This window comes from Acipenser ruthenus, chromosome 4 (assembly GCF_902713425.1).
Source record: "Acipenser ruthenus chromosome 4, fAciRut3.2 maternal haplotype, whole genome shotgun sequence".
NCBI classification, from domain to species: domain Eukaryota; kingdom Metazoa; phylum Chordata; class Actinopteri; order Acipenseriformes; family Acipenseridae; genus Acipenser; species Acipenser ruthenus.
In genome coordinates, this window is record NC_081192.1 from 56,141,748 (window position 1) to 56,158,052 (window position 16,305).

Sequence of the window (16,305 nt, forward strand, 5' to 3'; positions counted from 1 at the left end):
TTCACAGTTGTGCCATATTCTCTCCATTTTCTTAATAATGGACTTTACTGTGCTCCAGGGGATATTCAGTGCCTTGGAAATGTTCTCATATCCTACCCCTGATTGGTGCTTTTGAAGAACCTTATTCCGGATTTGCTTTGAATGTTCCTTCGTCTTCATGATGTTGTTTTTTTTTTAGGAAATGTACTAACCAACTGTGGGACCTCCCAGAGACAGGTGTATTTAACCTGAAATCATGGGAAACACCTTAATTGCACCGGTGGACTCCATTAAACTAATTGTGACTTCTAAAGACAATTGGTTGCACCAGAGCTTATTTAGGTGTGTCATAGCAAAGGGGGTGAATACTTATGCAATCAATTATTTTCTGTTTTATATTTATAATTAATTTAGAACAATTTGTAGATTATATTTTTCACTTTGACATTATGTGTTGATCAGTGGCAAAAACTCCTAATTAAATCCATTTTGATTCCATGTTGTAAATACAATAAAACGTGGAAAAGTCCAAGGGGGGTGAATACTTTTAAGAGCCACTATATGTACGGTACAGCTGTACAGTATTTAGTTTGACTATTTCTAGAATTGTTTTATTTGTCAATTTTTTTTTGTTTATATTATAATAAAGGTCAAGGATGAGAAATTTGGTAGAATTTTGTGTTTTTTAGTGTGTGAGTTAAGTGTACCGTACCCGCGGTTTATGTCCATTTGCTTCAAACTGTCAGAAATTCGGACATAAACTTTCTCATTTCTAACGCACAACTCCAGACCTTCCTGAATACTTCTATCTGCCAACAGTGAAACTAGAGCCTGCACTTCATCAGTGTTCCAAGGCTGTACTTTTCTCTCATCACATTCGCTGCCCGTCATGTTTGTTGTTTTTCTTTCTGGAGTGTACTGACTGATACAGCATAATGACGAAAATCCTTAACCCCTGTCACAAGTGACCCTAAAACATGTCTTCCCTAAGTGAAAAGTGTAAGCGGCAGAGATGGATGGCTGTTTGATAGAAACAGCTTAATTTATTTGAAGTCTTTCCACTTATGATGGGAATGAGAATGTAGAGATGGAAGCAATGGCGGAGGAACAGAAAGATGGGCCCAGGTGCAGGTTTTTTGTGGGCCACCTTCAATTTATACTTTTGTACTCCACTTTTGTGTTTTGGAGGCATATATTTACAATTTAAAATACAGTAATGGAAATCACAAAATAAATCAGATTGTATGTGGCGTAAAATCATAAATGGGATTCAAGCTGTCTTCACTCACTCTCTCCTATGGTGTACAGTTGACTGTGTTGCACCTGTGTGACGTATTTTAATTTTGCATCGAGTCCTGAGACCCTGTCAGAACTGCAGAAAGGAGAACACGTCGGGCCCCGTAGAATGAACGAATGAATGAATGAGTGAATAAACAGATTAATAAATGAATAGTCATCAGGTGGATGGCCCTGAAAATGAATACATTGATTATATAATTATTTCAACTTTTGAGTTTGCCTCCTGGGGCCCCCTAAGTGCGTGGGCCCCTGTGCAACTGCACTGGCTATTCCTCAGCCACGGGATGGAAGCCCAGCTAACAGGATTTAAGTTTTTTGCAGGTATTGGGCTTTTAAAGACTGTCACCTACACCTGTGGTGGCTTTGACAGACTTACTGAGAGCAGAAACTGACCCAAGACTGTCACAGCTACTGAAAGCAGACTGATCTTAAGAACATGAGAACATAAGAAAGTTTACAAACGAGAGGAGGCCATTCAGTCCATCTTGCTCGTTTGGTTGTTAGTAGCTTATTGATCCCAGAATCTCATCAAGCAGCTTCTTGAAGCATCCCAGGGTGTCAGCTTCAACAACATTACTGGGGAGTTGGTTCCAGACCCTCACAATTCTCTGTGTAAAAAAGTGCCTCCTATTTTCTGTTCTGAATGCCCCTTTATCTAATCTTCATTTATGACCCCTGGTCCTTGCTTTTTTTTCAGGTCGAAAAAGTCCCGTAGGTTGACATTGTCAATACCTTTTAGAATTTTGAATGCTTGAATCAGATCTTTGGGATACAGATTGAACATTTGTAAAACTGCAACAAATATTTTAATGAATGTAATGTATTTTAAAGAATATAAAGTCAGCACAAATATTAAACAAATTGTTAAAACACACTATTCAGAAAAAAAAAAACTATGTTATAATGTACTCTGTATTAATCTATGAAAATATTGTAGGATTCCATATTCCTGTTTATTCTAGTATAACAGTAGAACAATATTATTAGTGAATGTGTAAGGTCAGGCCGACCTGCTGAAAGCTCCAAACCTCCCTTATCAGGCAAAAGCATCTTTTTTTTAATTAGACTCAGAACCTCAAACATTTTAATCCAGTGCGAAAAGAATGGCAAAGTCTATGGACACAGTTAATATGCCAGTGTTTACTCGAATTTAAGTCGCCCCTGAATTCAAGTTGCACCCCACAAATACGGACACCAAAAAAAAAAGGTAAGTCACATTTAACTCTTATTGCAAAAAAAAACAATTTATAAAAGAGGCTGCTATATTGAAGTATCTGAATTAGAAATACATGTTATAAAATCAAGTTTGTGTGGGAAAAGTTAGACAACAAGCAGCGGAAGGGTTGAAGAGCATAGACAGCAGAGCTTTACCAGGCAAACTGAAACTCTGGTGCTTTCAGTTTGGTCTACTGCCAAGGCTGCTGTGGCCACTGATTGTGTACAGATTTCTTTGACAACAGTTGAGAAGCTGGAAGCTTTAATCAGTTCATATGTCAGGAAATGGTTGGGAGTTCCACACTGCAGGGAGAATGGGTGAGATGGGAGAGTGTGGAACAACGCAAGATCAGCTGGCAAGACCTATTGACAATGGAACACAGAATGATCAGTTTCCACATCAGGTCAACATATGATGTTCTCCCATCACCACAAAACCTAAACCTCTGGGTGGGTGAGGATTCCTCATGTCCTTTGTGTTCATCACCTGCAACATTAAGGCACATTTTGACAGGATGTAAGGTGGGTCTTAGCCAAGGACAGTTTACTTGGTGCCATGACCAAGTGCTGCAATGTTTGGCCTTATCATTGGAAGACATGTGTAACATGACCAGTAAGTTGCCACCAATTCCATCAAAGCATTACACACGAGACAATATTCCTCTGTCCAGGAGAGCAACCATCAAGAAAAGGTGTTAAAACCAAGCCTTGCCCAGGACAACTGGAAGCTGCTAGAGACTGGAAAATGCTGACAGATTTTTGTCAACAACTTATTTTTCCATCTGAGATTGCCACCACTAACCTTCGACCAAATATTGTCTTGTGGTCTGGATCAGCACGCCTTGTTCACCTGGTAGAGTTAACAGTGCCATGGGAGGATGCTGTAGATGAGGCGTATGAGAGGAAGAAACTAGCCACTGAAGCGGAACAGCGAGGATGGAGAGTCCGGGTTTACCCAGTGGAGGTGGGTTGTCGAGGATTGGTGGCACACTCTACAACCCGGTTTCTCAGAGACGTCAGATTCAGTGGCCAAGAGTTGCGTCGCACAGTGAAGAACTTATCTGAAGCAGCAGAGAGGAGCAGCAACTGGCTGTGGTTGAGATGGAAAGATTCTGGCTAGGGATATCAAGCACAATAGAAAGAAAGAAACGCTGATGTACGGGTAAGTAAGTTGGGCTGAGTTGAGTGGGGGAGAGAGGGGGGGGGGGGGATGCTGGGACGCCAGAATCACTGTCGAACCCTCTTGAGGTGTCGTGGGCTAGTCGACGAAACACAGAGGATGTAACGTACCCACTTGAAGAACCCAGAGATGTAGCCTACTTAGCTCAATCCAGACGGCTGTCATGCTGATGCGCTGGGGAGCGCACTGCGGTTGATCCCTGGAGCCAGCATCGCACCCATTGTGTGTGCTGATGCGCTGGGGAGGCAAAATAAGCTGATCCCTGGAGCCAGCATTACACTTCAGCCATCAACACCAGGCAGAAGGATAGCTACAAGGTCAGACGGAAAGAAATGCAAATGGATGGAGATGCAGATGGATCACATTAGTTTACTGTAAATCTACGTCTTAGTGTGTGCTTATCTTGGCGAGAGCCGAGTTAAAATTAGCATGAAGTTTTAACATCTACTCTCATATAATGGAAATCTTTTTATTGTGTTTGTATGCGGATGGACGAGAGCCGTCCGACATTGTTGTTTATTGTTTGAGACAGACGAAAAGCCGGTCTCGTAAAGTGTAGCTGATGGGGATGGGGTTAAATCCATATCCCAGTAAAACCTGTAGGAATGTGGCTGGAGCCTTAATAAGGTAACTGTCTAATGGGTAATTAAGGTTCTAGCCACAGTACAAAAGACCCACTCTGGTCTCAGACAAACGGAGAGTATTAGAGTTGTAAGGAGAAGGATAGTAAAGAGTGAATGCTCGTTTTTAGAAAAAAAATTATAATTGTTTGTGTTATTTTTACTTTAGCCAGAGTTCTCTTTTCTTTCGTTGTTTTGTTTAAATCTTTTCAGCCCTGTACCTTTTTATTATTAAAATGAGACAGAATAAATGTTCTAATATAATTATAAGTCAAACACACAAGATTTACAGTGCTTCCCCTTTTTTATTCGCTCTAAACAAGTTCCTGTGATGTTTTCTTTCTGCTTTTGTCTCTGCGGACAGCTGTAAACTGTCTCCACCCTCTACCAAATGCCTGTCTCTGTGATATCACACAAAGAAAAAAACTATCAGGAAGTGAATGTCAGTCTCTCCCTGTGGCAGAGATGGCTGCAGGGGTGACGTCTGACCAGGGAAGCAGTACACAGACAGATGGTAGGTACGGGGCTAAAACAGCCACAGCGGTATATTTATTAAACCATAACAAAAATCACTTTTCAAAACACACAAAAGAAAAGGCACATTGGCCGAAACAAAACAAGTATAAACAATAAAAAACATTTCTAAAACGAGTACCTTTTAGATCTCTCACTGGTAGCATTAGCTCTCACTCTCAACTCCTCTAAACTCTCTCCCTTCAATGAGCCCGGAGTGGGTCTTTTATATTCTGTGGTTGGAGCCTTAATTACCCATTAATAAAATAATTACCTTAAGGCTCCAGCCACATTCCCATGAGATTTCTCAGGATGGAGATTTAACTCCATCCATGCCAACTACACTTTATGACACCGGCTTTTTCGCCGGTCTCAAATAATAAATAACAATGATGGACGGCTCCTGTCCGCCCGCATACAAACACATATATATAATATAACAACAACGATAATACAAATTAAAATATATACTGTGAAACGAACTCACCCACTTGCGTTCGTTGCCCCTTTAAAAACATGACCCAGGACACTCAAATGGATTTTTTCAGCGCGGTTGCGCTATTTTTTTAATAAACACAAACGTAACACAAAGCACACAAAATAAACACCTAGCTCTTTCTGAGCACTAACTACACACGCAGGAACCTAACTATCACAGGACGGCTAAGCCGTTTCCCTGTTCCACAAAACTTAACCACACAGGTTTACACTATACCTTTTCCTCGGGACTGCCAGGAAGCAGAGCACTCCTTTCTGCCTCCTTCTCCTTAGCAGCCCTGAGCAGACTGCCTGCTCTCCTTTTAAACCCCGCACCTGGGCCTAATTTCCAATAGCGCCCAGGTGCGGATGATAATTAACAATAAAACAATTAAACAAAACAATAAGACAATAAAGAAATCAATTAGAAAATCAACTGAAACAATAAAGCAACACAAATCAAAACTGCATTTCCCTCGCAGGGAGGTTTTAACCCCCTCCCTGCTGTCTCTCACAACCCTCTATCTCACAATACATAAATAAATTAATATACATTAATATGTAGATACACCCCGTCACACTCCCCTATCCATTGATATGTGTTTCAAGCCTGTACTGCAAAGTACGGTGGCCCTGTAAGTTATCAAAATAAAGTGCATTTTTTATCGTGTTTACATGATCGCGGTGATAGAAGCCAACTTCAGTATGGATCGTGTTAACATGAACCCGGTTCTTAAAGGGTTAGTGGACAGTGGGAGTGGGAGTCGTGAGACAACAGGCAGTGCAAGGGCTGAAGAGGATCGCCAGTAGTGCACTAACTACTGAGTAAACTTAAAGTCATTTTGGTCTTCTTCCAAGGTTACTGTGATCGCTTACTGTATATATGAGGTTTCCCTGTCAACAGTAGAGAGACTTGAGGCCTTGATTACCTCATACATTCTGAAATAGCTGGGAGTTCCATTATGCCTTAGCAGGGTACCATACTAATGTAAGGGGAAACAGCAGCTGTCAGTCTCAGCTCTAACTGAGGAATTCAAGTGGTAAAACACAGGTTATATTTGTAGGCTCCCATAATAAACTAAAAATGTAAGATTGCATGAGTTTGAGTAGTCTTTTATCAAATCCTAAAAACTGAAATAAAAAATGAGGGTGTTCTCTTTGATCCTGATTTATCATTTGAGTCTCATATTAGGGAAGTTTCTAAAGTATTCTTCTATTACTTCAGAAACATAGCAAACTGAAATCTATTATCTCCTTATCTGACGCCGAGAGACTAACACATGCCTTTGTTTCTTCAAGAATTGATTACTGTAACGCACTCCTCTCTGCCATCCCAAAATGTGTGGTGTCCCGTCTACAGCTTGTTCAGAATACCGCTGCTAGAATTTTGACTAAAACCAAAATTGATCTTATTATTGACCCATAAAGCCTTGGAGCAGAACCTAGCTATTTGCAGGAGCTACTGACCGAGTATCTCCCTCTTGATCACAGAAAGTGGGGCTGCTCGTTGTTCCCAGGGTCAATAAAATCAATACGGGAGGTAGGGCTTTTTCTTTTAGAGGCCCTAAACTATGGAATGCACTACCTCCATGTGTTAGGGAAGCTGGGTCTGTGGGTATTTTTAAGTCTAAACTTAAAACACATTTTTATAAAATGGCATTTTTATCTTAGTGGTTTTAATGCAACATAATTGCTAGCTTTTAATGATTTTTTAAAAAGTATTATTATTATTATTATTATTATTATTATTATTATTATTATTATTATTATTATTAATATTATTATTATTTGTATATTTTATTGTATTTTTATGTATTTATGTACAGTGCCTTGTGATACTTCAGTATGAAAGGCGTTATATAAATGAAATAAATAAATACATAAATAAAATAAGTGTGCTAAAGTTCGGCTGGAAATGACACAGATTTGATCGCGTGACGAGTGTGTGAGGGAGGTAGAACTCGTAGCGAGAACTGTGAGAAAGTGGACAGCAAAGGATCTGCAGGAAGATGCAAAGACTGACCTTCGTATCATCGGGCAAGTACAACAGGAAAGAGGAAGCCTTTGTCAGTTCAGCTCCCCCCAGAGATGGCACAAAGCAGTTACAGCTGAAAGGAGGAAGTTGTTAGTCAATGAAGTGCAAAAGCAGGAGGAGAGGATGAGGTGTATCAAGGCAGTGTCCCAGGCTAAGCATGGAGAATGGATGAGATGGCAGACTGTGGAACAGCGCAAGATTGGCTGTGGACAATGGAACAGGGGAATTTCAGCTTCCTAATCAGGTCCACATATGGTGTCCTTCCATCACCACAGAACCTGAAAATGTGGGTAGAGGAAAACCCTGTATGTCCTTTGTGTTAATCATCGGCTACTATGAAGCACATTCTTACAGGGTGTAAGGTGGCTGAGCCAGGGTTGCTTTACTTGGTGTCATGACCAGGTGTTGCGATGATTGGCATTAGCACTGGAAGAACATTTTAATAACAAGAATGACATTCCTCCCTCCAGGAGAGCAACCAACAGGAAAGGTTATTAGAACTAAGATTCACTTTGGACAGTTGGCCAGTGCCTTTTTTTCTCACCTGAGACTGCTACAACTACCCTTCGACCTGACATTGTCCTGGTGAGTCTCAGCACGCCTTGTTCTCTTGGTGGAACAAACTGTACCATTGGAGGATTCTGTGGATGAGGCATACAAAATGAAGATACTCCTGTATGCTGAGGTGGAACAGCAGGGGTGGCAGGTCCAGGTTTATCCAGTAGAGGTGGGTTGTCTGTGGACAGGAGTTGCGGTGTATAGTAAAGGCTCTATCCAAGGAAGGAAGAGAGAGGTAGCAACCTATTTGAGGAAAAGAGAGGCCGATTGGGGACCTCAAAAGAGAAGTAATGGAGGAAGTTAACATCAATAAAAAGGAATGGATGGCTGAGGTAAGTAAACTGGGCTGGGTTAGGTTGGGCTGGGCAAGTCAACGAAACACTGGAATCGGCGCCTTTGTGTTGAGGGAGGCCAGGGAGGCCGCAAACAAAGTGATCCCTGGAGCCAGCACTAACAACGGAACAATAGGAAATCCATGTTACCTGTCAGAGAAAAAGCGCTGACGTCTCATCTATTACAGCAAAGCTATGTCTTGGTTTGCTCCCCATCACTACTAGGGCTGAGTTCAAAGGTTTGAAAGTTGGTTCACTAACATTCACGCACTCAGTTTATCTTTTTTTCCTCTGTTAATAGAATCTGTTTGACACATTAAATCCACACATTAAATGTCACTCACATGCAAAATTAGATCTCTTGATTTGTATAATGCCTAAGTTGTACTAAAATCCACTACCTAATCGTGCATTGGTGCAGGGTATTATGTCAAAGCACTTGGGGGGGATACTTATAGCGGCTGTATTGCTTGAATAAAATATGTACTGATTACCTAGTGAAGATGTAAGACAAGTGTTATGATAGAAACTGAGTGTTAACATGTTAACACATATGAAACATAAAATATATGCTAACACTAATAATTTTAATTTTGAAAACTGAGCACTGAGTGGGCTACTGCACCTTTATATAAAAAAACAATTGGATTTCTACATCAGCAGTATGTAGCATTAGTAGTTTTTGTTTCCTGTTGTATAATGTCTTTTACATACAACCTCATTAAAGTCATTAACCCTTTCCGATCCAATGTCGGACCCTGTCCGACATCATCAAAAAGATGTAAAACACAGGTGTCTAGTTGTTTTTTCGCGGGAAAAAGCAGAGAAAACCATTCAATGGCCGAGTGAGACCGATAGGTGCCGAGAGAAGCCGAAAAAAAGGGGGTGGATCTGAGCAATACACATAGCCCCGGCACCACAGAGATAACACGGACATAAACAAACAAGATAGCTGCTTCCGCATCCAGCGCTCAAAGAATATCATGGACATTTGAAGAGCTGTTTGAGATGTTATAGTAATAAAATAATGGCTTGGATCGCATTATTTAGGAGTTGCGTGATAAAACGAGTGAAGAGGTATGTGGAAAATACAGCAAACAAGGGGTGGGGCAGGGCTGGAGATGCAGTATTGAGTGTCCTGTTGATATGCAGTGCCTTTTAAACCTGTTTTACTGTGAAAAAAATACTTTTAAACAGCGCGTCTAAAATAAACTGCATGTGTGAAAATAAATTGGACCTGAAGCAACCTCAAAGGGTTAAAGACTTTATTTTTACTGTAGAGCTTTTTGAAGTTAAGGTCTTGCAGTGTTTTACACATTGTGTATGTTTACGACATTGCCCTTTAAAACACAGAGAGAAAAAAAAACTAGTGGGCCATGTGTTTGTATAAAATATAGAAGGTGGACCAGCCACATACCAGTCCACTGTTTGGATTGGACTTCCCTAAGTTTGGATTGGACCACTCAGTGTCCGATCTGGTACGCATTCCTAGCAGGCACCTCTACAGTGTCCAAGAAATGGGTTTCAGAAAGATAGAAGACACAAAAAAGACACAAAAAACCCCAGAGAAACCTCTCATTTATTTTGCAAAAAGATGTTCATTTAGTCTGAAGTATTTCGTTGAGCTATGTTTTTTGGAGAAAACCTGTATTTATTTTCAACAGACTAGGGTGGGACCAGGAGAATAAATGTTATAAAGATATATCAGGGTACCCTACATTGTAATAAAGTATAAGTATTATTAATCATTATTTTATAAAGGTTGCAATAGCTGTACATTAGCAAGAGCTGTATATGAAGATCTCAACCGGGGGTTACAGTAACATACCATCTGTTTCGAATGTGAAACTGTTCAACAGCTGATATTTTTAAATGGCGATTTAGAACATATATGAACTAGAAAGCATTTTTTGAAACGCTTTTCTTTTTTATTTTGTAAACAAGTTATCAATAACAAGACACGTTACAAGAATTTCTACATGTTATATATTTTATTTATTCAGCCGATAATCATGATTGTCGTGATAATTTACAGCCGATAATCAATAACAGAAAATTGCATTATCGTCTAACACACTGTATATGTATCGCAAGCAGCATCAATTACATGTACATAAAGAATGTGTATTTTTATTTAAATTATAAAAACATGATTACTGTTTTTATTTTTAATTTATATGGATTACCTGTAGAATGGGATTTCAATCAAATATAAACTAGTAGATGATGAAGGTCACTAGTAAATTATGCAAATTAATACTATCGAAGGTTCAAGACTTGGAAGGTCAAAATGTACCCTTCGTTACAGACCTACCCACACCTATCTCATTTTATCTCGGCAAAAGCAGAGTCAAATGTTTGCAGGAACTAAATAACAGCTACTCTCACGCAATAAAAATGAATTAGCCATTTCTGATGCTTACTCTTTTTGCCAATAGCAGATTCTGGAGAAGTATCCTCCACCTGTGATGCAGATACACCGGTGCTGCTTGCAGACCTGTGTCTGCACTCTTCCTGTAAGGATCATAACAAGCATGTCAGTAACATTCTTCCCGGCTGGCAATACAAAACTATTAGTATCTTGTAAAAGTAAATCACCATGACCTACATCCACCAGAACATGTACCCTAGATTGAGTGTATCCCCAGTTCCCTTTTAATTCGAAGACGACCACCAATGACATTACGTATGGGTTATGCCTGCCCATTGGGTAGGTATCGCTGAGCTCTCTATACCAGAGCTGCCGATAGGCCCCTTCATGGGATGATGCACTTGGTCCCGCCCACCGAGAGGATAAAACTGTCATCCAAAGGAAGCCATTTCTTTTTTTTCCTTCTCAAGACGGTACAGTAAGACCTCTGTATTTAGCTGAGCGTGTTGATAGAAAAGTGCTTCTCCAGTTGAATCGAGTTGATTGTATTTCCCTTATATTCGTACTGAAAGCTGGCTTGCCGCTTCCCCAGAATCAACAACTTTAAAAAGACTGAGCCTTTTGCCTTTCTGTCTTTCAGCGGCCTCCTCGCTTGCGTGGTAGGCCACTCTTTGTTATCTGTCTGTCGTGTGTGAGCGACTGCCTGTGCAGGCACCCGCGAGTGGTTGTCTATTCAATTTCTGAGAGTACACAGTTCCTCCACAGGGCTAGGCCTTGCCATATTCACGCTGTTGAATGAATCTTCCAGCTGCGCTCACCTCCACAGGGCTAGGCCTTGCCGCATCCCCACTGTCGAGTAGACCCTGCTGGCCGCATAGCCCTGCCCACCTCGGTGAGTCGGGCCTTGTAAACAAACAGTGTGCTCTCCCCTATACTATCTTTCTACCGTGTTTTTGTTGTCTGCTTCAACTCGCCCACCCCGGCTTCGGCCTTGTGTCCCCCTGGTGCACGCTACGCACTGACCAGGTGTGTGTGACCATGCGGTTAGGGTAGGCACATTTGCGTAATGCAAGGCGCCCTGGCAGGTGGCCGCGTTGCTCCCTCACCGTGCTTCCGCATGGGGCAGGTCAAACCGCTGGTGAGCTCCTCAGACACGGACTGTCACCACGACAGTTCCAGTCCCCATGGCTCCGTTGGGTGACCTCGCCTACAGAGCACACCAGCAGCAAACAACCGGGCCTAACCGGCAGGCAGAGGGAATGCAGGACGTGGCCAGTCCACACACCAGCCGTTTTTAGGGCCAGGGCCCTAAACAGCCACTCCAAACTGCCCCGCCTCAACCTCAGCAGCCTGAGCAGGGCACCTGAAGGCTGGCAGCCTCATACCCCCTTTTCGGCACAACAACTGCAGTACTGGCGTGCTTGAACCTCCTGGGTGCTTACCACCGTGCAAAACGGTTACGTGCTTCAGTTCTGCTTGGGACCTCCTCCCTTTCGAGGCATCATGAATACTTTCGTGACAGACCCTCTCAAGGCCTCGTTACTTCAGAAGGAAGTGGCCGTCTTGCTGTGTAAGCGAGTCATTCATCTCGTAGACCCCACCTCCCACCGAGAGGGGTACTACGAGGTATTTTCTGGTACTCAAAAAAGATGGCAGCTTTCGCCCCATCTTAGACCTGATGCACCATCACATTCTCCAGTTCGTCCGGCCAGGCGACTAGTTCACCACCATGGACTTATAGGACAGGTACTTTTACATTTCCATTCGTCCAGAGCACAGGAAGTATCTCCGCTTCTCTTTTCAAGGAAGTGTTTACTGTGCTGCCATTTGGCCTCTCCCTAGCTCCTCGTATGTTTTCAATGTGCGTGGATGCTATCCTGGCTCCCCTATGGCTGCAGGGGATCAGAGTAATAAACTGTTGATCTGTTCCCAGTCACGAGAGGGAGCAGTGGCCCACGTGGCGGTCGTGACAGGGCATCTCACAAGGCTGGCCTCACCATCAACGATGCAAAGAGTCGGCTTACACCAGTGTGATGCACAACGTACTTGGGGCTCCGGCTGGACTCTAATACAATGCGCACATACCTGTCAGATGACAGAGTTGCAGCTATCCAGGGTTGCCTCTACCTGTTTCAACAGGGATCGCAGGTCACCCCCCCCCCCCACACACATTGTGCCAGAAACTACTGGGTCTGATGGCCGCAGCCACATTGGCCATTCAGCTGGGTCTGCTTCGCATGCGCCCACTACAAGCGTGGCTCAATGCATTCCACCTCAACACCAAACGTGACAGACACCATCGGCTGACTGTGTCTCATGCGTGCTTGGCCGCCCTACTCTGGGGAGGACGACCTCTCACCTTGCGCGAAGGTGTGCCAATGGGAGTAGTGTTGAACTGTCAAGTGGTGACGACAGACGCCTCCAACTTGGGTTGGGGGGCGGTCTGTGAAGGCAGAGGAGTATGCGAATCCTGGCCGGACTGCTGGACATCCCTGCGCATAAATATGCTAGATGCAAACCGTATCCCTTGCTCTCCACCACTTTCTCCCAGTGCTGAGCGGTACACGTGTTGATCCTGACGGACAACACGACAGTGGTGGCGTATGTCAACCACCAGGGTGAACTATGGTCCCCGGGGTTGCATCGCATGGCCTTCAGGGTATTGACATGGGCTGAGAGGAAGTTGCTGTCCCTACGGGTGACGCACATTCCCGGAGCAGTGAACTGGACAGCGGACCTTCTCTCCAGGAACGGTGCACATCCGTCAGAGTGGCGACTCCACCCTCAGATAGTGGAGCTCATTTGGGAACAGTTCTGGTAGGTGCAGGTTGATCTCTTCACCTCGATAGAGGTGACACATTGCCCCTATGGTACTCCCTCCACCGCTTAGGTGGTCCACTCGGCACAGACATCCTAGCGCACGAATGGCCCAAAGCGTTTTTGTAGAGGAAGCATCAGTTCTCCTAGTGGCCCCCAAGTGGCCCAGGGGAATCTGGTTTTCGACCCTGTGCCAGCTGTTGCACGACCAGCCCTGGGAGATTCCACTGTGCATGGACCTCCTCAGTTACGCGAAAGGCTCTCTTTGGCACCTGGAACCGGGCATGTTCCGGCTATGGGTCTGGCCCCTGAAAGGGACCGCTGGTTAGCCCTAGGGCTAGCAGATGCGGTTGTGGGTACATTGCAGAGTCCTAGGACAGATTCCACTAGGTCCTTCACACTTATAAGTGGAGGTATTTCCAGGCTCGGTGTCTGGCTAGAAGCCATGACCCCATATCTTGCCCTATGCCAGTCATCTTACAGTTTCTGCAAGAACTGCTTGATGCTGATAAGTCACCTTCCACTTTGAAGGTGTATTTAGCAGCTATCTCTGCTTGCCATGTCCACGTAGATTCAGTGTCTCTGGGCACACATTTTTTTGCTACCCAGTTACTTAACCCTTTGCGGTCCTATGTCGGACCTGGTCCGACATTGCAATTATTCCTGTCCTGTCCGACATCATAAAAAAACCTGCAAAAAACGGGTTTCTAGTCGTTTTTTCTCCGGAAAAAGCAGAGAAAACCATTCAATGGCTGAGTGGGAGCAACAGGAGCCGAGACAAGCCAAAAAAAAATAAATAAATAAAAGGGCGTATCTCATGAATAGTCATACTTGCCCCTGGGATCAGACAGGGGCGGCCATAAGGAAACAAGCTGGCTGATACTGCATCAGCGCACAGAGAATATCACGGACATTTCAGAGCTTTTTTGAGATGTTATAGTAATAAAATAATGACTTGGATCGCATTATTGAGGAGTTTGGTGATAAAATGAGTGATCAGGAAATGATTGATCGGTATGTACGACTATTATTATTATTATTATTATTTATTTCTTCGCATATGTGAAAGCGATAGCGAACGAAAGGGTGGGGCGGGGCTGGAGATGCCTAGTGAGTGCTTTGCTGATATGCAGGGCCTTTTAAACCCGTTTGACTGTGGAAAAAAAATACTTTTAAGCAGCGCGTCTAAAATTAACTGCGCGTGTGAAAATAAATTGGACCTGACGTGCCTGACACGCACTTAATAAATGGACTGCAGAGGGTTAAAGGTGCTCGGCAATTACGCCCTCCCAGGAGGACTGTTCTCCCCGAATGGAGCCTTGATATTGTACTGGAGGCTCTTACGAAGGCCCAGTTTGAGCCCATTCACTCCATAGAGCTGAAGTACCTGTCTATGAAGACAACCTTCCTCGTGGCTATCACCTCCGCTAAGCGGGTGAGTGAGCTGCAGGCGCTGTCTGTGCATTTGGGAGGATGGCAGCAGGGTGTCTCTGCGCACCAACCCTGCTTTCCTCCCCAAGGTGATCACAGCCTTCCACGTTAATCAGTCTGTGCAACTGGTGTCCTTCCATCCACCTCCGTTTGCTTCAACGGAGGATGAGAGTTTGAATTTCCTCTGCCCAGTGCGGGCATTGAGATGCTACGTGCATAGAACAAGAGATTTGCGTCAATCTGACCAACTCTTCGTCTGTCACAGGACATAGACCCTAGGACAGCCCCTCTCAAAGCAGCGTCTGCCACATTGGATTGTGGATACAGTCTCAACTGCGTATAATGGTTCTGGCTTGCCCCCACCTTGTAGGGTAGCCGCACACTCCACTAGAGGGTTGTGCCTTGATGTCGGATATTTGCACTGCGGCTAGCTGGGCTATGCCGCATACTTTTGCCTGCCTTCTATTGCCTTAATGTGGTAGACCCTGCCTTGCCTTCATTAGGCACAAGGGCCCTTGAGGGTGTAAGCTCACACTGCTAACCCTTGGGTTATGCGGTTCTGATGTGTCCCTCATATGCTGCCATTACTTTTTCCTTGTTCTGGTATACATTACCCCATACATAATGTCATTGGTGGGCATCTTCAAACTGAAAGGGAATGTTAGGTTACTTACCGTAACCCTGGTTCCCTGAAAGAGAAGACGACCACCAACGCGAGGTCGCATCTGTCGCCCTCATGGGTTAGATGGAAAAAGACAAATGGCTTCCTTTGGATGACAGTTTTATCTCCTCGGTGGGCGGGACCAAGTGCATCATCCCAGGAAGGGGCCTATCGGCAGCTCTGGTATGGAGAGCTCAGCGATACCTACTCAATGGACAGGCATATCCCATACGTAATGTCATTGGTGGTCAAATTGGTTAAATGTTTACCTAAAAAACAGGAAATGCTAAATTGTAGAACATTTAATTTTCTATATCCACCTTTAAAGACATTCTGTTTTTACCATGAGTAAATTATCAAACAAAATAAAAACATAAATAAAATGTAAAAATAACAACAGACATGTGAAATGTCCCCTTTTTGTACTGGAAAGACCTATCTTCAGCAGAAATATTTCTTTGATGCAGCTAGTGTATTTGTCGTTGAATACATTTTAAATAAATTGTGCAGCACTATGTAGTGTATTCAATCATTTACCAGAAGCAAACTAAACCGGTTGTCAGGTTCCTAAATGCAGCTAAATGAATTTGTGTCAGTACGGCAATTACTGTATTTATTTTGAAGTGATAAATATGTATATTTACACTATTCTTTCAGAAATGGGAATTTTCACAGGGAACTAAATATTAAAACGGCAATAGGTACGTTTCACAGAAATTGTGGAGTCCATGATAACCGTGAAAAAAATACAGCCTTACTCAATCTGAGGCTTAGTCTGTAAAATCGATTGGTTTGGGATTTTAACTTTCACCGTAGT

General features: G+C 43.3%; 1 protein-coding gene across 2 annotated transcripts in view; it reads right to left on the reverse strand.

The window, feature by feature from the left end:
- LOC117400553 (protein spire homolog 1) overlaps nt 1–16,305 on the reverse strand; it is a 267,989-nt gene that overhangs the window by 52,704 nt on the left and 198,980 nt on the right. For both annotated transcript variants that reach the window (XM_034000695.2, XM_034000694.2), the window contains one exon: nt 10,632–10,722. In XM_034000695.2, the coding sequence (XP_033856586.2) occupies nt 10,632–10,722 (91 nt within the window). The remainder of the gene's footprint in view (nt 1–10,631; nt 10,723–16,305) is intronic.